General features: G+C 34.9%; 1 protein-coding gene and 1 long non-coding RNA gene across 6 annotated transcripts in view; both read right to left on the bottom strand.

Moving 5' to 3' along the window:
* Positions 1–892: 892 nt before the first annotated feature.
* The window catches only part of LOC128208105 (BTB and MATH domain-containing protein 36-like), a 28,279-nt gene continuing 2,706 nt past the window's right edge, over positions 893–26,465 (bottom strand). For 4 of the 5 annotated variants that reach the window (XM_052911449.1, XM_052911452.1, XM_052911451.1 and 1 more), the window contains exon 3: positions 8,647–10,693. In XM_052911449.1, the coding sequence (XP_052767409.1) occupies positions 10,353–10,693 (341 nt within the window). In that variant the 3' untranslated portion in view covers positions 8,647–10,352. Of the gene's footprint in view, positions 1,494–8,646; positions 10,694–26,465 lie in introns of those variants that run through there. The other variant, XM_052911453.1, reaches the window with a different exon arrangement.
* LOC128208107 (uncharacterized) lies at positions 13,918–26,451 on the bottom strand. Its single transcript, XR_008256846.1, has 6 exons — positions 22,105–26,451; positions 21,357–21,500; positions 19,138–19,246; positions 18,045–18,121; positions 16,958–17,060; positions 13,918–16,065 (listed from the first exon to the last, which is right to left on the bottom strand). It is a non-coding gene; the product is annotated as an uncharacterized LOC128208107 (long non-coding RNA).

Genomic DNA, 26,465 nt, shown 5'->3' with positions numbered 1-26,465 from the left:
TACTCAATTGCGTGCTTTTTGCTGTTGCGATTAATATCGCCATTGCATTAAAGGTTGTTGTTGTTGATGTAGTTGTTGTTGTTGTTGTTGTTGTTGTTGTTGTTGTTGTTGCTAAATAAATCATGTTCGGTAGCCACAAACCAACTGGAGACAAAACAGGACATTATCAACAACTCTAAGACAAGTGTCGGTTTATAAACAAATTTTAAAACTGTTATTTAAACTACAGAAACTTCTGCGTTGTCGTTCTGTTACAGTCAGTATGACCAGGGGTTAACATTGACTGGAGCAATCCAATTGATTGACGATAAAATAATGCTTAGGTTGAGTATGCGATAGAGAGAATCAATTCAGTTACAGCGAGCACAGTAATCAGGCTAAGCAAACTTTATTTAATTTCCAATATTGAATTTATTGAATGGTATTGCGTTGTATCAATAGATTAACACATTTTTAATACAGCATTTGCATAACTGCCATGTATGAATAATGTATACTTGCAATTATATATATATTTATTTTGAGACTTAACAAACATGCTTGCTGAAATAATTTATTTGTGCACGCTATCGGCCAAACAGATATGTTTGTTGTGTAGATATATACTCGCAAGTATACAATGTACATACAAAAGCAATAATGTTAATGCTATTTTAAAATATTTGTCAATATATCGATACAACACAAACTTATCCAATATATTGAATGTAGAGTAGTTTTTGCTAATTATAATTAACTTCAACAGAGAAACGACCAGAAACAGACATGAAAATCTTGCAGGATGTGCACTTATATCAATCATGATATCCTTAAGGTTTTATAAAAATCATTCAATCTATTCCTCCCATGCTGCTGTTTCTTGAAGAGCCTGGCCAAACCCTCTTGACAGTCAGAAATGAGAAGCGCTGGTTAAAATAGATGTTCTTTCTATGTATATTAATAGTTCATGAGAACTATTACATTTCCTTCCATATTTTCTAAACAGTATTATTAATTGCTTGAACAGCTGTAATGGCCGTTATATCTGTCCGCATATGCACATACAATGATACTATTTCCTAGTTTCTAATAGATTTCGTTGTCATAGCCAACGATGGTCAATGTCAACGGAAGAATATTCAGTTCACGCCAGAAGCACTATTTTATAAATATGTACAATCGCGTGTACTTCATGCTTCACCGGTCAGCAATTGTAATGCGAAAGCTATGAAAACATTTTATTTTATTTTAAAAGATTGATGTTTTATGTCAAGCATTAACTTGTGAATATGTAAAGTAAATCGAAACAAAGTGGCAAGTTAAAAATGTTTTCTTCTCTGCTCTCTATTGTTAAAAGAAACATGACAAGTTGTCTAGTTGTCCAATTGGCGCAGTGGTTACCGCACTCAACTCCTCAACTGACCCGCGTCGAATTCCTGGTTTGGGTGCGAATGTGTTTGGTTTGTGGTCAACAAGCCGGGCAATTGGGTATTCTCCAGGGATCCTGGTTAACCCTACAGTACATAAAAACAATCACATGATATGTGATAAATATGATGTTGCAAAGAAAATAGTTTCTGACTAAAATTAAGAGAAGAACACCAAGCCGTAATCAACTTGTTTTTGAGCATGATATCTGGTTGCCAGAGTTTCTCACTAGGATTGGGGATATGTTCGAGACCATCAAAGTCATCCGGATTCCATTCTTACAGGGTGTCCAACCACGTGAAAGTCATGTAGGTGTCCAACACCAGTACTTAGTTATTCTGGGGGAAATGTATTACGCCTTGTTGTTATGATAAAAGAATAAACAATTCCTGCTTAGGCGTAAAAACCATGTTCGTTTCATTTTCCCGACCGTTGCCAGCGCACGTTTATTATTTTTTTGAATATTTATTTTCGATAGTTTCTTGTGAGTAAAAAACGATTTCCTGTTATGATTTTATGGAGCTTGTGGTTGACATGGACTCGAACAAAAAGGCGACAGTAAAAAATTTGAAAATGACATTAAAATGAAAATAAGCCGATCGACCTTATCCATTTCTTCGCAGTAAAATCGGAAACAAATATATTTCCTGTTTGGAGTAGGCTAAGCTGTACGTACAGGTGCAGCCATTATTTTCATTCGTTTGGATATTTTAATCGTTATAAAGTAGCTGATTGTCAATCCACGTGAGATACGTGTGTCCAGCACCCGCACTTGTTTTTATTCAAGGATTCATTGACAAATGATTCTTAAAATATCTTCTTAACGGACTACCATTTAGCTGGAAAGTCAATGTACACCTAGTCGCGATAATGGTACTTGTAATAGCATTGTATAATGCCTGGTTACTATTTATAGTCATGCCGTAATTTTTAATAACAATACTACACGCGACAGTAAGGATAACTGCAAAACGAGTTTGATTGTGTTCAAACGTTCTGTGTTTTTTCAGGTAATCAATTTGCCTTTATGATATCAAATTTTGACCTATATGCCAAGGTAACATATGTGTCTGTCTAGTAACACCCAGGTCTGTACCTCGAATATCAAGGTAAGAGGCCAAAGGATGAAATGAGCCTTGCCCGGACTGTAATTTGACCATGCATTGTAGGATTTTCAAAGGTGTCAGTAGACTTGCCATGAAGGTTTACCATGATGAGGTGCGTGTCGCGCACAAGACCGAGGTCTGTATCTCAAAGTTCAAAATCAAGGTTAGAGGTCAAAGGTTAAAATTATGCTTGTTCATGCTACATCTTGACCATGCATTATTGGAATTACAAACAACTCGCCATGAAGGTTCACCAGAGTTTGGCAGCATGTCACACTTAAGACGTAGGTCTGTTCGTCAAAGGTCAATTTCGAGGTCAGAGGTAAAATGTTGAACTAATCTGGGGTATATATTGACTATGCATTATAGGATTTTCAAAGAACTTGCCATGAAAGTTCACCATGTTTAGGTAAGGTGTCGCGCATAAGACCCAGGATTTGACCGAAACGGTCAAGGTTAGATGCCAAAGGTTGAAATGATCATTGCCCGGACTGTATCTTAACGATGCATTATAGGATTTTCAACTTGCCTTGAAGGATCACCATGATGAGATGTCGTGTCGCGCACAAGACCCAGGTATGTATCTCATGGTTAAAATGATCTTTGTCCGGTCTGTATCTTGACCTTGCATTACATGATTTTTTTTTAAACTTGCCATGAATGCTTACTATGAGGTGACGTGTCGTGTACAAGTCTTTACCTCAGAGGTCAAGGTAAGAGGTCTAAGGTTGAAATGATCATTGTCCGGGTTGTATCTTAACCATGCTATACAGGATTTTCAAAACAAACTTGCCATGAAGATTCACCTTGATGAAGCGGTGTGTCGCTCCGCGACCCAGGCCAGTACGTAATTGATATTGAACCTTGTTTGAGAGTTATTCCTTTGTTTTCGACTACATCGGAACGGTAACAAATAGGCAGAGCTTAAACGTTCAATAACTAATATAGCGTGCGGCTATTTAACAAAGCTATTCATTTACACCATACGTTAGTTATTGAACGTTGTCCTTAAAAATCATATACAAAATGAAATATAACACTATGGCCAAAGCGCTCGTGTACAATCTAAATTATTCAGACTGTGGATGCAGTAACTATTACTATTTTCAGTACTTGCATATCAGAACTATTTACATTTTTCTGTATTAATTGTTCATGTTTGTGATAACTATTGAGTCGATATATCCAAATGAGTACAATGAAACCTACAACATGATTTATTTGACAAGTGAATAAAACGTTTAGTCAGTACTTCATGATAATTCTGCCCGAAAAAAACTCGTCTTCGCATGCATCGTTCCAACCAAGCGCCTTTTGATCTTCCCTTATCCAATAGATGGCCTTTCTCTTCAATTTGTCATCAGTCGGGGTGTGTTTGTAAACCCATCTCAAATGCTCACATAGCTTGAAGCGTTAGTAACGATTTTAGCCATACGTATACATTTTCGAACGTAAATATTAAAAACTGCGAACTGATATTTCTCACCAGTTTAAAAACACTGGTTTCCGTATAATTACGCAAAGATTGGTTCATTTCAAGACAAATTTTCTTTTTGTCAAAACGTTCAATCTGTGAAAATGCAGTCTTAAGAGCAAACATAAACTATGCTTCAATGCAATACAAATCTGAAAACAAAATGGAATTATACTAAAAACTTCACACTGTTCTGCACATATCGAAAATACTGTAAGACTAGTGGATTTATTGAGAGCAAAACTCAGCGGGCAACTACCAACCTTCTTATTTCCAAGTCATCGATCACTATTACATTTTAATGCACTAAATTTGGACTAAACTAGCCATATTTTTGATAGATGTTCCAACTTTCATACGATAACTCGTACCTGTATTAAATTCACATCTAACTTACAATAAGGCTATCAGACTGGATCAGAATAGGAATGGTTTAATCTTCGTTCTATACAAAGAATGCTCTTTTATAAATGTATCAATATAGGGTCGGGTAACCCGAACCAAATGTACTTTTTTAGGCCTCAGTATCTGGTATGTCCGCCATGTGTGTCTCTAACTGCAATACAGCGACGTCGCATTGAGCGAATAGTGGTTTTAATCGTCTCCTGTGGTATCGCTCCCCACACTCCGTGCAAAAAACGTGTAAGCTCATTAGCGTTTTGAGGATTACGCCGTCGAACACGGCGTTTCAAGACGTCCCATAAATGCTCGATTGGAGACAGGTCAGGTGAGAATGCAAGCCATGGAAGAACTTGGATATTTCTCTCCTCCTGAAAGTAGGTGGTTGAAACTCGAGCGGTGTGGCACCTTGCGTTGTCCTGTTGGAACAAAGTGACGTTCGGATTGACGTTGATGAATGGTGCAACAACTGGCTCCAATATCTTATTTCAATATCGCTGTCCTGTTAGCCTACCTTGCACTTCCACTAAATGGGTTCGAGATTCGTCGCTAAATAACACGGTGTTCCACTGTTGTTTAGTCCAACGGTGCTGTTGGTGTACACAATCCCGACGTTTACGTCTACGTTCGGCTGTATGTGGGCGTCAAGCCCTAAGTCCATGTTCGGCAAGCCTATATCTCACCGTTTGAGCACATAACCTGGCATTGATACGTCCAGGTGTTATAGCTGCGATGGTCGTTGCCGGCAAAAATATGTTACGTAGATGTGACGTCCTCATATAGCGGTCTTGCGCAGGGGTCGTTACTCGCGGCCTGCCAGATCTATGGCGATCATTAACTGTGCAAAGTGTTCGATAACAACCTGCCAGACGAGATATTGTCACACGCGACACACCAAAACGTGCAGCGTCGCCACCATGACGTGCACCTGACTGTAGCATACCAATAGCCCGATAACGTCCATCAATAGACAAACGTGGCATACTTGTTACGAAAGAAACCGGACAATTAATGTGTTTTACTTCAACTGTACTTCAACCCTTAAACAAATCAATATTCACGTAAAATCAACATGTACCATGTACCTCGTACCCCGTGCAGCACGTAAAAATCTAAAGCTAGTTCGTTTACTTAAATGCTTCAATGAAATTAGCTAATCCCTATGATTTACATATACGAACTATAACCACTTAATTTGTTTTAACTTTTAAGAATATTTACTTATTTTTATAGAAATAATTGAAATAATTATATGGTATCCTTTCTTATTTGGGTGAGTATATTATGAACCTGACGCGGCAAAATGATCATTACCTTTAAAGGTTAAACAATACAGTTATTGTTTATTAACTATGCTTCAAGCAATCGATGCACATTACTTGTATACTATTTTTTCACTCACCTAAGAAGCAGTTAACATTACTTCAACAGTTTTCCCTCTTACATTATTATGCCTTTCGAACTTGAGGAGGTATATTGCTTTGCACATGTCGGTTGGACGGTAGAAAAAGCTTGTCCGAGTGATAACTTGACAATTCCTGGAACTATGGGCATTAAACTTAACACGGAGGTTGAGCCTGACCAACAGATGACTCCTTTTGATTTTAGGGGTCAGATGTCAAGGTCACAGTGACCATTAATGCGAGAAGTGTGTATATGCAAATATCAGTCATCATCTGAACATGATTTAAATCTGTACCCACTATCCTCACACTTTGAATGGTCATAATCTTAAAATTGCCTCAAAGGAAATGACAATTCAGCTGCCATTTCGGTCCATGCATATTTCATTCAATTGTTCAAATATTCCTGACAACATGGCGCTCAGGGGTGCATTATGTTTGACAAACATGTCTTGTTATTTTTGAATTGCTCCAAATGACCAATGGCTTGACATGAATACAAGTGTATGATGTTAATACAGTTACAGACAACAAGTCATGTGCAAATGCATTTTATAGGTTACATTTTTGGCATTGTCAGGCTTTCAAGCGGGCCATCCTTTCCTACTTTTCCCTACCTTTTTGTTAGGCTTTTACTTTTCCCTACTTTTTTGAAAAAACAACAACAACCTACTTCCCTTCTTTTTTTGTAAAAATAGTTCGAGAAATAATAGAAAAGTGTTTACCAAATGCATTGATTGAAATAATCTTAATTTTGATTTAAATAATAATCAATTTCTAGTATTTTTGTAAGATTAGTTTGATGCAGTAGGTCTCCAGTGCCGCAATAGGGGTTCTATGATGATAATGAGTGGTGCGTGTTGACAATTCAGAGACATCTATTTCAGGCTTATCTCCTCATCCTGTGGCTGAATCTCTCTTAAAGCACTGGTTTCTAAGCAAAGATAACTACATATGATGTGTAGGTTTAATACTCCCTTTTTCATCCCTACTATCCCTACGTTTTGCCCTGAATATCCCTATTGTACTTTACTTTTTCAAATAAAATCTTACTTTTATCCCTACTTTTTTGTTATTGGTCACTTGAGAGCCTGCATTATGCTCTGAGATGAGAATATCATTTAACACACGGAAGGATTTTGAAATAATTTCGCACCAATGTTCAACACATACTGGATGTGTGCTCAGCAAATGTTTCAGCAACTTCAATGTCAAGGTCAGACTTGAGTTCAAAGATCAGATATGACCATGCCCTCTCTATAGCAGCTCAACGGACTCGGTGCCAGATGTCGATCATTCAGTGAACCCATCTGAATCAGTGGTAAGCCGTCGTTAAAAGTTTGAATAAGGAGTTCTTTGTTTATGGTATATAACATACATGTATATAATATATTTAATTTCAGACAATACTCTCCCATTTTGGCGACTAGATATTTTTAGACTTTTATTTACGAATTTCTGTTTAATTGTGTCCGCCTGTTACTGTTATTGTTTATACATACACAACTTTAATGTAAACCTGAAATATGTGAGAGATAGTCTCTTGAAACCCATTATACTATTCTTAAAATAACCATCCAGAGGGCGCTTAGTTTAACTTGTGATATACATTGTAAAATCATGGAGGATGGATTAAGAATAACAATTGTACATGAACATCAACGAAATTTAAGTTTCATTTCGTTTATCAATTTACATAACTTCTCATGCGGTATAGTATTACCTGAATTTAGAGTCAGAAGAAATGTTTTATGAGTAATTCTCTTTGATTTAAAACCCCGACTTGAATGTGTAATTGTACAATGTGCGGGTAATACTAACGTACATGTCGAAGTTGCAGTTGAGTTTTAAAGTTGCGAAATCTCACTTTAAACTTGTTGATTCTCACATCAATCACGCTCACTATGCTATCGTACATATCATTCTAATTTTGTACAATGCAATCATGCTTGAATGAGTTAGCCTTCAAGTATAATTTAATGGGCTTCCACAGTGCAAAAGTGGCTGTGGAAGGTCACAAGGTCATGTTTAATTAAGGTTTGAGGTAAAACAGTCAAAGTAAAACTACCTTTGCAAACTGTTTTGGCATAATAAGGAGTTAAAGATATTTTCGGAAGAAGCTTAAAACCCGACTTTAGGTCAGAAACCATTTGCGCTTTTCGGAAAAGTCTTTTGACAATATATAAATAATTTTTCTGTGTGACAATGCTCCAGACTACCCTTTCAAACACTGTATTTATGTGTGCTGCTGATACTGATGCAAATTAAAACGGATATTAAATATGATAGTGAAATAAATTTACTTCTTGAATGCACAAGGCAATCCCTACAAAACGACAAGTCATTATTGAGTGGGTTAACTTTAATCTTGAACGTTTAAACACAAAAACATATTTATTTTATAAAAAGAATTTTTCGAAAATATGCAAATGCTTCTTGAGATACATTTTTAGAAAATCTTCTTTCGTTAAATTTGCATATGTAAATCCTTAATGTTGCACAGTATATATGTATTGTGTTTGCTTAATAATGAAACACTTTTGAAACATGTTTTAAAAATTAAGTCCTTCAAATCAGCTCTTATACTGTGGACGCCCTTTAGATAAATGGATAATCAGAGATTTGTTGAGAAAGAAGTATTGAAACTTCGATGTTCATGAACTTGTTTACAAACCCTTATTATTTACACGAACAATGGTAGTTTTAGATAAATGTATTAGAATCTTGTAGTTTTATCATTTTGATATGATTTCAAAGAAAACAAAAACTGTCGGAAAAATAAGTTAAAAATTTACGTACTTGATTCGCGTATATACGTGCTGAGCGTGAATACCATTTGCAAGTCGATGACAATATATTTAATAGAATATAGTTTATTTTGAATACAGGTTCAATAAGCCACATGGCGCGTGAGAAAAACAAATCACACAAATAAACATTTACAAATGACAAAGCAAGAGGAGCATGTGAGGGTTTTTAGACGCTTTTACAGGTAAGAAAGGACATGATTAAAGACAACGTGACATTTGAAAGGTGAAAGTTAACATCATAGAATATACCTTCACATACATACAGTGCCAACATAGTGCAACGTAGAAAATCTGAGTCAAGTGAAATTATTACACGTTATACATCTCCCATTTAAAAGACAGAAATGTAAACCATTCAATACATACAAAACAACGAATGTTTTTTTTTCAAAACACAAACTGTAAATATGAAGCAACAAACAAACTGACAAAAAAAGTGATTTTATAAATATGAGATTGATATACTTATTAATATTAACATTTGACATGTACAAAAAATGTGCCGTTGTTTTGTGTCAAACCACTGATTTGCGGAGTACTAACTAGATGCACTACCAACTGAGTTATTTTTTCGACGTGCCAATATTTACGCAAACTACAATTCTTATGTTATACCTTGCCATTTAAATAATCTGTGTCGATAGATGCATGCTTAACTTAGGTGTCTACGACGAGCGATTACTTCAAGTATCCAGTTACGTGTACCTTAAGTTTTGCAAAATTTTGAAATATTTCCAAAATTCTATGTTCCTATTCGTATACTAATTGCAATGAAAGGAACTAAAGCAAAACAAAACGAAAATAAATGACAACTTTTCGTCTGGAAAAAGGAAAACAGCAGCAAATAATGAAAGTAAAAATATTATTTAGACCGAATGTCAACCAGACGGAAATTATGAACCCAGTGAAATCAACAGAACATGTTAAAAGGTACATGTCGTGATATGCACTTCAGTAAATTAATAATGTTCCTTGTTTGAGAGTGTTTACTTTGGTTTTTGTCTAAAACGGTAACAAATAGGCATAACTTAAACGTTCAATAACTAAATAGCGTGCGGCTATTTAACAAAGCTATTCATTTACACCGCACCTAAGTTATTGAATCTTGTCCTTGAAAACAATGTACACAATGAAATAAAAGACTAGGGCCAAAGCGCTCGTGTAAAATTTCAATTACTCGGACCCCGTGTCCAGTAACTATAACCTATTTTCAGTACTTGCATGATTGAAATATCTACATTTTCTGTATTTATTGTTCATGTTTGTTATAACTATTGCATCGATATATCAAAATTAGTACAATGCAACCTACAACACGGTTTATTTGACAAGTGAATAAAACGTTTCAGTCAGTACTTCATGATATATCTCCCCTTTATATCATGTTTGACAACTTCTGGGAGTAGAGAAAACTCGTCTTCGCATGAATCGTTCCAACCAGGCGCCTTTTTATCTTGCCTTATCCAATAGATGGCCTTTCTCTTCAATTTGCCATCAGTTGGGGTGTGTTTGTAAACCCATCTCAAATGCCTTAAATGTATTTTCCATTCCTGAACGTCCGCGTCCGGTGTTGTGCCATTTGCATTTGACACACTAACAGAACCTTGGAAAACTGCTGGATTATTTGGTGTTTGTTGGATCGATCCAAATCCTCCAAATGTCGGTACGTTTTGTATTGAAGGTCCAAAGGATGTTGGGGCCTGTTCGATTATTTGTAATTTTTGTTTAAGAAAATTACATATTGAATCGTGTTTCAGACTAAGGCATCATAATCAGCAAGGTAAATTTCTTGTTTTCTTATCACTTGCTTTTCAATGCATCTCTGAACGTCACTCGATACCGGATGTATCTCGACCGCTGCATCTCTATCAGCCTGACAAACATCTGAGGCGATGCTGACACAGAAAAATTTGAGTCGTTCTAATTGGCACGCGTCTGCAATAGCAAGATGGCGATAAATCTCCAAACAGCAATCTTCTTTTTTGATATCTTCAAACATTTCCGTTTCGAGCAGCAACACTTTCTCAGACGATCGAAGTAAACGGGACACTTGGTACTCGTTTGCCAGGTAAACGATATCGTACACGTTCTCAACTGAAAACAAGATAGATAAGGAGTTTCCACAATGAGGCAGTTCGAGAAGCACACGCACGCACACACGCACGCACGCACGCACGCACGCACACACACACACACACACACACACACACACATATATATATATATCTACTTAGGGCATTAAGGAGACCGTATGTATTTTACGGCATTAAGGAGACAATTTGTATATTTTTTGTTTTATACTTTATTTTGCTTTTTTGTTGAAAATTTAGTATTGAAATGATCATTTATTATGTGTACAAGATTTAGGCTTCTTAAATTAATTAACAAAAAATATACGTAATTTGCGGTCTCCTTAATAATTTGTAAGTATGTTGCAGGTTTTAAGGGGACCGGTATATATGTCGAAGGGTTTATGGAGACCAGTGTATATATAATATTATTTTTGAGGCATTAAGGGGACCATCCATATTTTATGGCATTAGGGGGACAAATTATATATATCTTACTTTTGACAGTGAAGGCTCCCGTAACCTTAAGAGACAACTTTGTAATAGTATTTTTATATAATTGTGTGTAATAAATCCACAAACATTGACCGGTCGAAACGGGAGGACTGCAAATTTCATAGGATATTCATCAGAAATCTTTTACAGACCATCTCATTCATTAAATGAAATTCAGCTTCAGTCACTTGGTATATGTACCGTTTGATCAACAAAAAATGTAATGGCCAGGGGCGGATCCAGGAATTGTCGTTAGAAGGGGGCGTTACTAAGGGGCGTTTGCAGGAGGATTGAGGGTTACTCAATCAAGAAATTTTTAACAATTTGTAGTCGGAAATGATGCATTATGTGCGTATTTATTTTCTTCTCATATATTGACACAAAAAGTAAACTTGGACGATTTTAAAGGCAGCGCACGCCGATTGCGCCCCATTCTCAATCCGCTAGTGAATGGTGACTTAATATTTGATATATTATGGTTAAATAGAACTTTCAGTTGAATTATATAGAAACTGTAAATTCTAAATACAAGTTCTGTGCTTGTAAAAACAATAAAAGTTTTGTCTGCACAGGAATGTGTCTGTTAACGCTTGAACAGTTAGCTCATGATTAAAGAACATTGTTCATTGGGTTCATTGTGACCCATGGAAGTTTTTTTTATTAAATTCCAACTTCCCCTTAAATTTTACTTGCCTAAAACTTTAACCTAAGTCAATCAGGGGCCATAACTTGTATTATGGAGTTATGTAACCTCATTGGCTGATGGTCCTGAACAATTGTGTGAAGTATTAAGTCAATTGAATGAAGGGTATAGAACGCCTTAACCAATAGGCTACGGAGACGGTTTTAATGCATGTACTCAATTGCAGATTCAGGGGGGGGGGGGGGTCGGTCCCAGCGCGCGCGCCGTCCCCCACCCCTTTGAATCGTCCGTTTATAATACGTTCTCAGTCAATATCGGGAAAAAATACAATATTAAGATAAAAATGCACTATTTCGGACTATAAATTAGGGGAGTCTAACCCCCACCCCGGTCCAACATTTTAAGCCATTCAATTTCTGTTCTGAGGGAGGGGCGGATGTGGAAAGATTAAGCCCATGAGTTTCACGTACCCCTTCTTAAGTCAATTCCTGGATCTGCCACTGATATCTGTAATCAGATTTGTTGTTTCATAATGTTATAGTTCCTTTAAACAGTTTAAACCTTTTATGGCATCAAAATAAACAGACGCATGTTCAGTAAAAACATACTCTGTATACAACGTTCTCGTACTCCAGAGCGATGATGCTATGCATTATATTTATCATCATCTGACTGACTGAGTAACTGCCAAAACTTTTCCGTTTAAAGAGACTCTCTCATGTTTTGGCACCAAACATAGTTTTCCTCGTAATGCATCTAAAAACACTTACATGTATATTTATTTTACTCCTTGGTACTGAAATTGCAGAAATAATAGTAACCAGGTTGATTTTCTTTTATACTTCAATTGCATTTTTAAAAAACCGATTAAAGTATTAAAAATTAATCTTGTTCAAGTTGGGAGCAAGCACATGGGGGTGCAGATAACACATAGAATAAAAAACGGATCGCTTATCCACTCGCCCACAGGGACTCATACTAAGGTGTTGAATATTTTAACCTTAATGGAAGTTATTGGTTTATCACGTGATTATGTCAATCAACTGATTGTGCAACAGCCTTTTGTTGAATCGGGTTAGTAACGCATGTCAAAATTTTGGACTTCAAAGACTATGTTTTAGCACATATCAACATTTATTGAAGGGTTTCAGCCATCAATAGCTTGGCTTTAACACTTCGTTTGATTCGCCATACTTTATTTCGTAATAACAATCTATAAAATCCAAGTAAAAGATGCATTTTCAAAACACTTAACGCTTCGCTTATATTCACTCAAAAACTCATGTTCGAAAGATTTAAAAAAAAGTATGTCATAATCATATGCTCTTTAGCGGCTGAGTTTCTTAATATTTAAATCTCTTATAAATTTGCAAAATAAAATTCAACATGGGTAAACAATTATAACAAATAACGTATTGCAACATATTTATAAAAAGATAAAGTCAATTGAATCAAATGACCATTTTCAATGTACTTTCTTTCTCGCGGAAAGTGGACATTTCATCTTACTCCAACAAGTGTGGGGTATGGTTGATTCTCTTCGTGACTGAAATCAACTTTTTTAAACACTTGGTGTATTTCAAATCTAGTCCATATAAACAGCCCCTTCAGATTCTTTGACGATTGCATTTCCATGGGAGATCACTGCGTATGATAAACATACAAGTGTTGTTTAGCCACACTGTGGTTTCAATTATGTCAGGGGCGTAGCTACCCCTCTATTCATGTGAATTCATGTGCTGGGGGGTTCAGGGGCGTGCCCCCTCAGAAAATTTTGAAAACCATGGTGCAATCTAGTGCATTATTTAGTACTGGAAAATAACCAGTTTTAGATTCATGTAGTCAAGTTCGCATACTGCAACTTTGGTTGATTTTTTTTGTCAGAATCATGTGGATTCAGCCGCGTATTCACGTATAGGCGGCTACACGCCTGTATGATGTGCATATGAATGTATAATTTGGTTTAAATGATGCATAATTAATGTAACACCTCCTTGCTGCTACACCAATAGAAACTTCATGGGATGTTAATAGTAAAAGAACTAGCACTGACGTTCCCATTTTTGTCCGAGTCATTTAAATAACAGATAACAAATTACAAGGTAAACAAATTTGTTTTGACTTCTTTAATGAATTATATAAACACATTGTACAAAGATATCATGACATATTTTAAACAATAAGTATGGTTGTCAATTAAACAGTATGCTAGCTTTAAAGATTTAGGCAAACCATTGGAATTTTACGGCGGTCTTAAAAGGTGTATTTAAAGCTGCAATCTCACCGATTGATCGTTTTGACTACCGGTACTCTTTTATTGTTTGTCAATAAATGGAGTATTTTTTGCAGAAATGTCTAGACCCAATTTTAAGTGATATAAGACTGCTGAAAAAAGATCAGATTGCAGTTCATCATATTTATGTTAAAAAAATGATGTTTTATGACTAAAAGCATTACGAACAATGACTAAAAGCATTACAAACAATTTAATGTAAATTACTTTTTCGGCAGTTTTACCAAACATTTTTGATTGGTTCTATTGTGAATTATCTAATATGACTGAATTAAAGGAATGATAACCAAATCAGCCGATTTTGAGACAATTTTGTGTCTAAACTGACAATCTGTAAGAGTGCAGCTTTAAGTTTTGATCTAAAGCTTCATATACACATTGTTATATTGTCAATAACTGTTTAAAAGGTCTCATGTACTAAATAAGATAATAATTTTCATAATATCTAAAATTGATTAAAATAAATAAAGTACCATTATACCTAATTCTTAATAGTGCCGTTTCTCATCTGACAATATCATTCAAAGCCATCATTTCAACTATGAATTTTTTAACATTCAACTTTTCTATAGCATATGCAACAAAATATACCAAAAATACAAGCCATGAACAATATGATTGTTCAACTTGCATTATCTTTGACCTTTTGATATGACCATTGTCCAGTTTTGTCTATTTGTAAGTTGTGCCCTGAAGAATAAAGTATGACTGTATGAATCAAAAACAAGCAATAAAAACACTAAAAATATACCCCAATCCCTGTAATTTCTAATACAGTAGTAAAATCAAGAAATTAAACATTTAGAGCTGCACTCTCACAGATATACCGTTTCCACAAATTTTTTTGTCTTCGAATGAGCAAGTTTTTGCGTAATTATCTGCAAACCAATGATAAAAGATTGCTGACAAAAGATCAGATCGCAGATTTCATATTTCCGTTCGAAAATTAATGTTACTAACGGTTTAAGAAAAGTGCATAAAAAATATCAATGTTTTAACTTAAATAGAAAAATCTGGGATTTAATTTTTCGCAAAAATTGGATGGTTCCAATCCAAGACATAAAATGAAAAAAGTTGTCAAAACATCCAAAGTGTGAGAGTGCAGCTTTAACGTTTGAAAGTAACTCTGTTTGCCTCGTGCCCCTAAACAGGGTTTAATTATATGCCCAGTGGGCTTGTCCCTGTATATTTGATTGTATGATTGCAGTAATGGATACTGGTCTAATGATCTTCTGACAATTTTTCACCAATTTTAAAGAATGAGAAAACATATTAAGCTCATATAACGCTGTACAATTTAATCTCATTCAGTTGAGAAAAATTCCCTAAAAATATTAATTGTGGAGAGATATCTTATTTAAATACATACAGGAAATGGCGACATCATTTACCCTTTAGTATGAAAAAGGCAGTTTCCTGATATTTGAATAGCGGTTTTTTATTTAAGCATCTCAATTCATAGTATGTATGAAGTTTCAAAGGAAACCAAATCATTGTAACGATTGTTTTCAAAATAGATTCACACTCTTGATAAACTTCTTTTCCTAGTTTCAACTTTTGAGACTTTTTGATGAGCCTGCACCTTCCCCCTCTTATGCAGTGGCTTCAAGCAATAAAGCTACCAGCTCAAGTTGCACAGCTGGTGAACAAGACTGCTGATAGTCGGCAAACTACACACTTGATGCCATAATAAATCATGTCCATCGACTTCCAGAATGAAGAAATGACAGCAGCACAGAATTGATTTCAATTGGACCTCTGTACTTTCATCACCTTGTTGTAGTCAAAGACTATGTCTTAGTGTGCAGTGCGGGATCTTGAGAAGCTTTCTGCTCGTCTGATGAAGTAAGTTTGGCAGAGTGTGACACTCCTATCTGAAGTAAGTTTGGCAGAGTGTGACACTCCTATCTACTCATATGGCTAGACACCTGTGATCTATGTCTTCTTGTGTGTGCCCAACCATCACCTGAAGAGAATTTAGAGGAAGTTAGTGCTTGATAACAAGTCAATGTGACAAAACAAGGTCTTTCATTTATGCCACCAAGAACTATTATTCCAAGTTTCATAACTCGTATGTTAACTCAAAGCAATTGAGCAGAAACTGTTTGGTAATTAATTTTAAGTCACTGCTTCCACTTATAATGCAAGTAATATTGAACGTGAACCGACGGACCCAAATGCAATTCTAAATAATTTTTATGTGCAGAAACCTTAATCCTATTGACACAAAAGTAATCCAATTGTATGTTTTCACAAAACATTCTACAACAATATTTGTCAATTTAACTCAAAGATTGATTATTGTTTTTTAGTCAGACAAACACAGAGATGGCCCTATATCGCTCACTTGATTTGAGAAAGGATTCTAACTTAGTTATTGTTTGGACACATACTGAACACTTTTGGTCTGACTTTATAATGCAGCTGGTGAAAATATTAAAAGTCCCTTAATAATGGGCTTACAAAAACATAAAAAAATGTATTTGTTTAAAAAATTACAAAGGGCCATAACTCTTACAATATTTAAGTTTGTATTGAGCAGAATAAAAGGCTTTGCCTAAAATACAACCTTAAAACTATATTTACAAATAAAACAAAAAAATCTACAAATATGTTTTTAGTATCTGGTTTTTGAGAGTGAATGATCAGAAGAAAACATCACACATTCACAATCATATTAAATAATAATTTAGTTTTTTTTTAAATTATATTATATTTCAAAAACACTGCAAAAGACAAGACACTTCCGTTTCAATTTCTTGATTTAATACAGTGATGATTATCAATTCTTATGAAGGGAGATGGGTCTTACACTCTAACCAGTGCAACTTGCATGTTCTTAGTCGCTCAGTTATTACCTTTCTTAAAATTCTCCTCTTGATCTGAGCCACGCCAAAATGATGGGAGATGCTTTTGTTTTTCCATCAGAATGTATAGCACCTCTGTGTTTCTGTTTGTCTCCTGAAATAGTAAAAGTTTATTAATAATAATAACAATAATAATAATCAGTGACTTTTATTGAAATTATTTTCACCGATTGTGCCTTGCACATTGGGGAACAAAGTTGACTTCTGAGGAGAAGATTTTTCCATATAGACATATAGCAAAAAATAGCTCCGCACCCTGGAGCAATGTTTTTTATAAATCAATATCCAGTGAAGAAAATTCATACAGGGTATTGAAACATATTTTGCTTCAAATAAAGACTTTTAACAAAGATAACTTAACTAGCTCTTCATCATATTAAATAAAAATTAACACAGTTTATGCCACACACGGAGCCCCGCATTTGATCTTTTACCAAAGTTTGATTGAGAGTTTAGTTTCACAGGTCTATTAAAGCTGCACTTTCACAGATTAAACATTTTGAAAAAGGTTATATTTTTTATCTTAGAATGAACCAATGTATGCGAAAATGATGACAAAAAAATGTCTTTGAATTCCCGTCAAACATGTCCGAACCAAATTCAAACTATGGATAATCACTGTCATTCACGATGAAATTCAGCATTTCTTGCCCAGTATATATACCCTTACTTTAAGCAGAAGGCAAATTAAAACAAACACATTTGTACGAAATTTAATCAAACTTTAAATGGTAGTAGGATTGTCATTTGTTCACGTAATTTTCAAGAATCAGGAAGTGGGGAACATTATAAAGCCATTTAACAATACAAACAGGACGATTTTCTATTGAATGTACAATAGTAGTACCGGGGTAATATGCAAATGGTTATTATCTCAAGAAAAGGACATCAAGACCAGTTCATTTACCAGTAGCATCTGACAGTCAATAATGGTTCTGAGTTTAAAGAGCATAATTTTCATTTTATTGTTTGTTTAATCATTGTATATTTAACACCAGTTGTGAAGAAGGAGTTATCATTATATAAGATTATATTATCTGGCAGTGGTTGAAAATGTAAAGTGAGACCAGTTTTTTACCTGTTATTGAACAAACTGTTATGTTGGCAGGACTGTCCTCCTCAGCAATGCAAGAACAGCAATGACTGGCTGGCACTCTGTAAAATGGCGATTAAAACATTTTGTCCAATTAAAACTGTCCCTTTCTAAACAATCCATCAGCAATATATATAAATGAGCTGCGCCATGTGGAAATGTATCTTGGGAAGTTTCCATTCCATGTAATGATGTCATAAAGATGAGCAGAAGACATTACTTACTATGCAGTAAAAGTTCTTACTTTAACAGTAAAGATATCTTTTTTTGAGAAAATTTATCAAAGTGAGCTCTTTTATGTCATGTTTCTAAGTCTTGTACACATCTATGTTACATATATAAATAATAAACAGGAATAAAATGAGGAGTTGTGTACACACTTATTCCTCCTTATGTACTGTGTAACTCATGAAAAACAATCCATAATTCTAGTAAATCTCTAGAATTCCCTTACTTTTCTCGCTGTACAAAAATGAATGAGGAGTTGCAAACAAGCAGGGCCATAAAACTTTTGCTATTTAAACTGTACCGCAACAGCAATTTAAAGACAGTGATACTCATTGATGGAATAGGCACTTAGACAGCTACATTTTCTGAGAAATGGAGATCAGACTAAATTCTCCAGAGATAATTTATAGATTTATTTGAAATAAAGAACATGTTACAGTGTTTGTGTTAAACTTGTTACTTAACCCTGATTTAACAAAATCATTACCTTCAAACTGGTGATAAAATAAAAACAAATATACCTTATTAAACACTGTTTACTATCACATCTGTACCCCCCCCCTTCTTACATACTTAAGCGGCTGTTACCAAAGTAAAGAATGAAAGGTCCACAAGGCCAATTATAAACCATGAACCATGAGAATCCTGTTTATTAATGTGATTTTAAATCACCCAAAAGGCTTTCTACACATAATGGTTCCTTAATTTAAATCTAGTCTCCAAAGGTGTCACAGTGGTGATTTCATTGAAAGACTTGAGATACGTTATTTAAAAAAATGACGACAGGAAAGCTTAAACGCAGAAGTCTGGCCGGGTATATGAGCCTGAAAATAAATACGCAAAAGCTCACCATGCTGCTAAGGAGTCTTATAAATATAATTCCCGGCCCCAGTTCAGCTGGAGATTCCACACGGCTGGAAAACCGGCCCGGTGCATCCAAGCTTCACCATCAGCAGTATCTGCAAGAGGAGGGTGTAAATCTGGGAAAACGCATTTATAATCAATTTGCGAAAGTTCTTATCCGTCATAAGTAGTGAACATGTATGTGGCTTATAGAACATCTGAAATTAAGTTTAATGAAGGAGACAAAGTTCGGTCTGGGATCTAAACCTGGATTTTGATGGTGAAATTGTAAGGGCCGAATTCAGAACATCCACTCTCACTCACACTCCAACCACATTCCCGTAAGGGACACTCAAATGATCACTTGAGTGGAATATGGGGAGTGACACTCAAGTGATCTGTTCGTATTCACACGCCTCGCTAACACTCCACTTCATCAAGTGAGCAATACAGTATATAATTATACACGTATGTTTACATGATCATATCGAATTATCTGTTTGACTATGGTGATGTTTACATTATACATTGTAAACATATGTTTATTTGAGATTTGAGTACCTTATTGTTAGTTATGGCAACAAACAAATGATAATAAGCGTTATTCTAAAACTGATATTTTCATTTTAAAACAATTGGTTAATAAAAATAAACGTTTTGGGTTGTAAATAACTGTTGCAAAATACGTTTAAATGCATGTTTTTTGTTGTCATTGTTGTTGCTGTTTTAAATATGTAGCCGTTTTCCATTGTATCACGTAATTTAAATATGTATTCATATATAATCTTGCTTTTGTATTCTACATAAAGCGGTCTTGGGCGTTTGAAAATAATATATGCAAGTTGAAAAAATGGAAGTTGAAAAAATAGCAGATGGATAGAATTAGCGAATGAATCTACTTCTTATGGGGAAATAACACCTCGGAGTGAAAAACAACTCAAGAAATGTAGGGGAAAATGGATGAAGATGACGATAATAATAATAATAATGATGATGTTGATGATGATATGGTGGTGTTGGTGTTGGTGGTGCTGCTGCTGGTGTTGGTGGTGCTGCTGCTGCTGATGAAAATGATAATAGTAATAATAATAATAATAATAATAATAGTAATAATAGTAATAATAATCCAGCTGAATGTAGGCTGGAAAATACATATCAATTCCCTTACCACGCTATGAAATGGCCTAGCGGCGTCAAGTTAGCGGCCTGGCGGCCTAGCCGCCTCATGTGACTAGCGGCCTAAAATTGTTTCCTATTCCAAAGCATTTTATATGCGTTCTTTTCTAAAACAATGATAAATTAAATGTCCTTTTCATAAATCAACATCCTTTAGCGAATATCAGCATTGCCCCCTTTTCATGGGCTGCTGGATGAGTTTTGGGGATTTTTAGGCCGCTAGGCCACGAGGCCGCCAAGTTCACGCCGCAAGACCGCTCAAGCGTGATGTATTTTGCATAGGAAAACAATTATTTTAGCATTGTTTTAGAAGAAAACTCATATAAAAATGCGCTGAAGTAGAAAACAATTTAAGGCCCCTAATGTACGACTAAAAACATTGATTTATCTTATTTTCCATTTAAACCATTGAACCTTGAAATAGATAACAAATTTAGGCCGCTAGTCCGTCAACCTCACGCCGCTAGGCCGCTAACTTCATGCCGCTATGATGCTAACTTCACGTACCTTTAGCTGTCTTTGCAGCCATTGATGAATTGCAAACATCAACATTGCTGGGGGTTCAAGATCATTGTGAGACAAAACAAATATATGATAGGCGCATCCTTTTGAATTTGTTTTGTTTATAGATGGCCACGTTATTGAATGAACATGTACTTCAATGAATTATCCCGGTCTCTTAAATATTGTCTGGGAACGAGCATGTCCCTTATTTGTTCCAAATATTTGATATATTTCATCTTTTCTACTTGCCATGTACTTTTTTCACATACACTCATTCAATTCCTATTCACAACCAATCCTCGAGGGCAGTTCATGTGGCCTAGCCGAGCACTCACAAATGTCCCACTCACGCAAAACACTTGAGTCTCACTCACACCTGTGAATACGGATATACCTTTCACTCGAAAATATCTCGACCGTTATGTGATTAACTCATTGAGTGTGAGTGAGAGTGATTGTTCTGAATTCGGCCCTATGTTTTGTTCAAATGAAGTATAAACTTACAGTGAGTACAGAGATATCTTGAAGTCCAGATTTATCGCTTACCTTAAGTTCGTAGGGCTACAATTGAGAGCTTTTCTGTAAATTGCAGGAACTGTCCCCTTGAGCCTATTGTCTGTTAGGGGAATGGTGGCTTAGGTGATTGGTGGTACCACTCTGCATTTCTTATCCACACAAAACACAGTGTATCTGAAAATGACAGAGAATGGCCATGCACTTATGAAAGCTATGCTAGAAATACGCCGTTATGAGTGTATCAGATGACATTTCCACTCAGAAATTGTGAGGCCTCCAATACAGCAGTACTGACATCAATGACGAAAACATATATATCTGTCATGGAGCTATGCTGGTTCTGTGGCGTCAAAACCACTGCAACAGGGCAATTCACTAGAAACATCTTTTCAGAAAAAAGAAACAACCAATACTGTGTAGCCTTTGTCACCCAGTGAACACCCAGAGCATCTAGTTACTTTGAGCATCTATTTACTTAGAAGTAGCCACATTAAGATCTAAAATTAACAAAAAAGTGTATCCGTAAGCTTTCAAATACTGAACGAAGTGCAACTTTAAGGGGGGCTGCGAGCAAATATTGTCAAGGGCAGAAATCTCGCAGAAGTTTGAAAAAGATTATGCAAAGCTCTAGCTTGATGATTTTGGCCCAATTTCAAATTGTTACTCAGTAACACTGCGGCGTAAATTTAATCTAACATCAATATAGTTACACAGGAAAATAAGAAATAGCTTTAAACTCTCTAACATTCATGGCAGGATATATCTTGACACAACTTACCATAGCCGCCTTGCGTTTTTGTTCACAAAGCCGGCACACACAGTTCATTCTCTGTTTGCATGTTGTGTACTGAAAAGTTCCAGCTTTCCATGACACTTGCAATAAACCTATCCATGAATTAAAACAAATTAACAAATAACTACCAGGTAATTATGGAAAAATAAATGTCATTTTTTACTTGATTGATAAATACAACTTATATTGCAGTCAAACTGGATAAAATATCAGAAAAATGTGTCCTGTTCCAAAAAGTGTGTTTTGAAGTTGCAGACAATAGTCCAAAGACCAAGAATTTAAGTGTTTAGACAAGGGCAGGCAAATCTTAAAAAAAATGTCAAAATTTTAAAATTTAAATAAAACTAAAATTGTACAAACCTTATATAAATCATGTGTACACTTGAGAATATATACAAGGATACAATGTACAAATAATCAAACGCTACCTGAGAGAATCATTTTTTTTCAAGAACTACTTGAAGGGGTACTGTGACCCGCAAGCATTTCGTTGTGGGCGGACACCTTTAAACCTCTTTCCCGCACATTAATTAAACACATCTTATGTTTTGTCAGTGCCGGTTTTGATGACCAGTATAAATCTAAAAGCAGTTTTTCTGCCAATATTTACCCAAATGATTTGGATGAATGCTTAACAAGAAAGTGCAGTGTACACAATCAAATAAAGTATTTAGTGTTCCAGAAATAATGAGCAATCTGAAATCTGACCCCTTACATTCCTTAAATATTCACAAAGAGTTAAGTTCAAATTTATTAAGCAACATAAATCACATTCAAGCAGAATAATTTTAAGCAAAAATTAGCATGAAAATAGAAACCAACTGAATTGTATTTTCAAATGTTCCATCCGTGTTTGTTTGTTATCTTTTTATGATTCAAATGGTAAAAAATGGTGCAAATGTGAGAAGCTCTGAAGAAGAAAACTGATATTTTAATAGAAATAGTGATGAAATCACTGACATTATGTTTACTTAGCATCTAAAGCAACAGACCAACCAGACCTACCAGTATGCTAATCTATATTTAACTGCTAAATTTTAAAAACTCTAAACATACAGATAAGATAGATCTGTGGCGCAGTTGTTTACATTGTGTGATTAAAATTAAATTTTTGGTGGTGATTAGTATAAATCCAAGATTTGTTTTCAGAAGATCAGCAATAATGTTTTTTCTTTGTCTCAATGAAAAATGTAATGTTCAAGTTCATAAGCGCTGTTTAATCTGAGAATTTCCCTTGGTGTGAACCGCTTACTGTGTCCAAGTTATCCAAGCTGGATCTAAGACATTACTACAATATGGGCAATTTGCTCTGCCATTTTTATAGATAATTGTGTATTCCAAAGGTATTCTTTTGGAACATTGAACTCACAACAATATTTGAACTCCTGACGTCCAGCACCGCTGTCAGATTATCTAATCCAACCACTATGCCATTGCATGCTCTTTACTGAATGAAAGATAAATGAATACTCACAATTTTGAACAGTATTTTTTTGGTCACAGATAGCAACCTTTTAACCCCACTTTAACCTGTCTTCCCTATTTGGCAAACAGAGAATTTTTAGAAAATTTGTTATCTGATGATCCTGTAAATTTTGTGTGGATAGACTAAATACTGTTCGAATTTAGCAAATCAAAACTAACATTTTGGGTTTATTCAGTGTAGACCCTAAAATATCAATTTTGATTTATAAGTATGTAGGTTTGTTCAAAAGCTCAGTACAGTTTACTTCACTTGTTAAGTTATCCAGTTCAATTCTCCGACGTTTAGACGGTGGTTGAGACATGATTAAAGCACTTGCAAAAGTGATAAGCATAATTAAACATTTCTGCGTTTTTATAACCATCTTTTTTCCAAGTCTTGAAATAAAACAACTCTCGTAATTTAATGCTTGTTTAGTATGTTTGATAGTTTAATTAAAGCACCGCTCTAATTTGATTCAATCATAGAAGTCTTTAGATAAAAACAACACTTCAAAATGATCACTAAAAAACCGTTTCTAGTTCTTTATTTTCTGCAACAAACAAATAAATGTTTTAATCAATTTTCTTTTCACAAGTTTGATTATCGTTTGATTATCGCGTGACAGTCAATCCACAGCGCAATCATCATTATCGATTATCGTGTTAACACAACATCACAGGTGTAATATTTAACGACGTACCGGCTGTCAAAACAAAATGACACGTGATTCGCGAATTCCTAATACACAGAATTATTTTGACATGTTTGAACAAAACGTCTGGTTTTGTAAGGTAAAATTACGTTGACAACTAACAAATTTTCTCGATTTTTTGTCCGGTATCCGGAATTCCGGGGTTCAGGTTTTGTAGGGATTTTTTTACATTGAAAATAGAAGGGGAAAACCGGGACTCTGATAAAATTCCAGTATCCCGAGGATTCCGGTTTTGTGGAGATCCGGTTTAGTGAGTTTCCACTGTACCATAACTAATAATTTTAGGCTGTTTTTTGTCGGTTTCGGATATAAAGTATGCAGAATATGGATCAATTGAGAAAAGAACAGAACAAATTTTTTTTTCGTTTTAAACAATTCAAACAAATATAGTCAATGAAATAGGTCAAGAATGATCATTTATGTAAACGTAATTTTACTCAAAAATACATCGCGATCAGTCTTAAATTATTGTTTATAAGTAAGCAAAATGTAAGAAAATAATTAACATATTTTGGTAGTATAACAAATCATTTCTAATTTACCATGATATATATCTAATAACTATTGAGTAACATAAATTATTGGCTTGTTACTAGTGAGAATTTGAGTAATGTCTCCCAATTGGTGTCTTGGTTGCTGTGCCATATACATCCAGGTTCGAACAATACACTTAACGAGGTGCTAAGTGTACTATTTATCACCTTGTTAAATGGTGGTTACCATATGAGCAATTGATTTATTGATGGTTACGAATTGACTAACAAAATGGTTACAAAATAACCAAGATTCAGCAGTTACGAAATGGTAAGGTTACGAAATGACCAGATCCCCGTCAAATGCCCCTGGGGGCATCCTAGGTTAGGCCCATTCCCTGTTTTCAGCGCAAAAACAATAACACTGCATTCACTCAGCACTGCCGGTCCACCTGGAACGTAAAAACATGGCCCATTTCCCCTGCTATCCCTGGTATAAACAAGACCTGCCTGGGGGCCATGGTTACAATTGACTGGTGCATAACTGTGGCAGAATAAGGGAAATATTTTATTGTTGCATTTATTATCAAATATGAAAATTTAAGACACATGCAAAAAGCCACAATACGAATTGGTGATAGTGTTCGTTCTGTTCTGCTATGCAAAGGTGATGAGAATGACAAATGACATGACATTGACAAACAAAATGTAAGGCATTTGTATCATTTCGTCTTTTATTTATTAAAATCTGAGATGTTAAGGGAGCAAATCCCTTTTTAGATTGGAACATACCAAATAATAATAAGCGACGATGTAGTGGTAAACCAAGTTTGCTAGAAATCAATCGAGTTTCTCCAAAATACAAGCAAAAATTACACCGGATGTTGATACTAGTGATTTAGTTTCGGATGAACAAAATCCGGATAAATCATTTGCTTTTCATCCAAAGGGTGGACGATTTATACTACTGTACAAAAGTCATAAAAATAAACGAAAAAAAAACGTTGAATATGTATTTTAAACACTTACCAAGTTACCATTCTCTTTCCGTAAGAGATGAACGCCATACTGCATAATTGCACGGAGATGGTACCACGGAGATACCCGAAAATTTCCGTTATATTCCGGAAAGTTAAATTTCTGTATACTTGAAAATTTGGATGCTGATGGTACACGAAATATCGAATTTCCTTATTTCTGTTTTTTATGGAATGAAACTTCGGGATAATATACAATAGGCTTTAAATAAAGTAAAACAAATAAAAAATGCTTAGTATATAGCTATTTTTGACCAAAATTATGATTTTTTTCCCTGGTCGCCTTAATAGCTATTTTTATGGATACACAAATATACACGCACAAAAGTTTAAGGATATTTTTTTTGATAATAAAAGATTATAAGATTTAAAACAATGAAATGATCTCGTAAATAAACATTCAAGCTTATCAACTTACTATCAATGGACATTTTTATTGACATTTGATACATCAAATCTGGACTGAAAATATTAAGGAGACCAATTTTTGTCGCCTTAATCCAGCGGTCCCCATAATGCCTAGATTAATATATATATGGTCACCTTAATATCTGTAGTAGATATATATATATATATATATATATATATATATATATATACCGACTCATATTATGAGCAATGAGACAATGAACATTTTAACATAAACATTTCCAAATGAC

Source organism: Mya arenaria, chromosome 11, assembly GCF_026914265.1.
Source record: "Mya arenaria isolate MELC-2E11 chromosome 11, ASM2691426v1".
Classification (NCBI taxonomy): domain Eukaryota; kingdom Metazoa; phylum Mollusca; class Bivalvia; order Myida; family Myidae; genus Mya; species Mya arenaria.
This window is presented reverse-complemented; position numbering and strand designations above follow the sequence as displayed.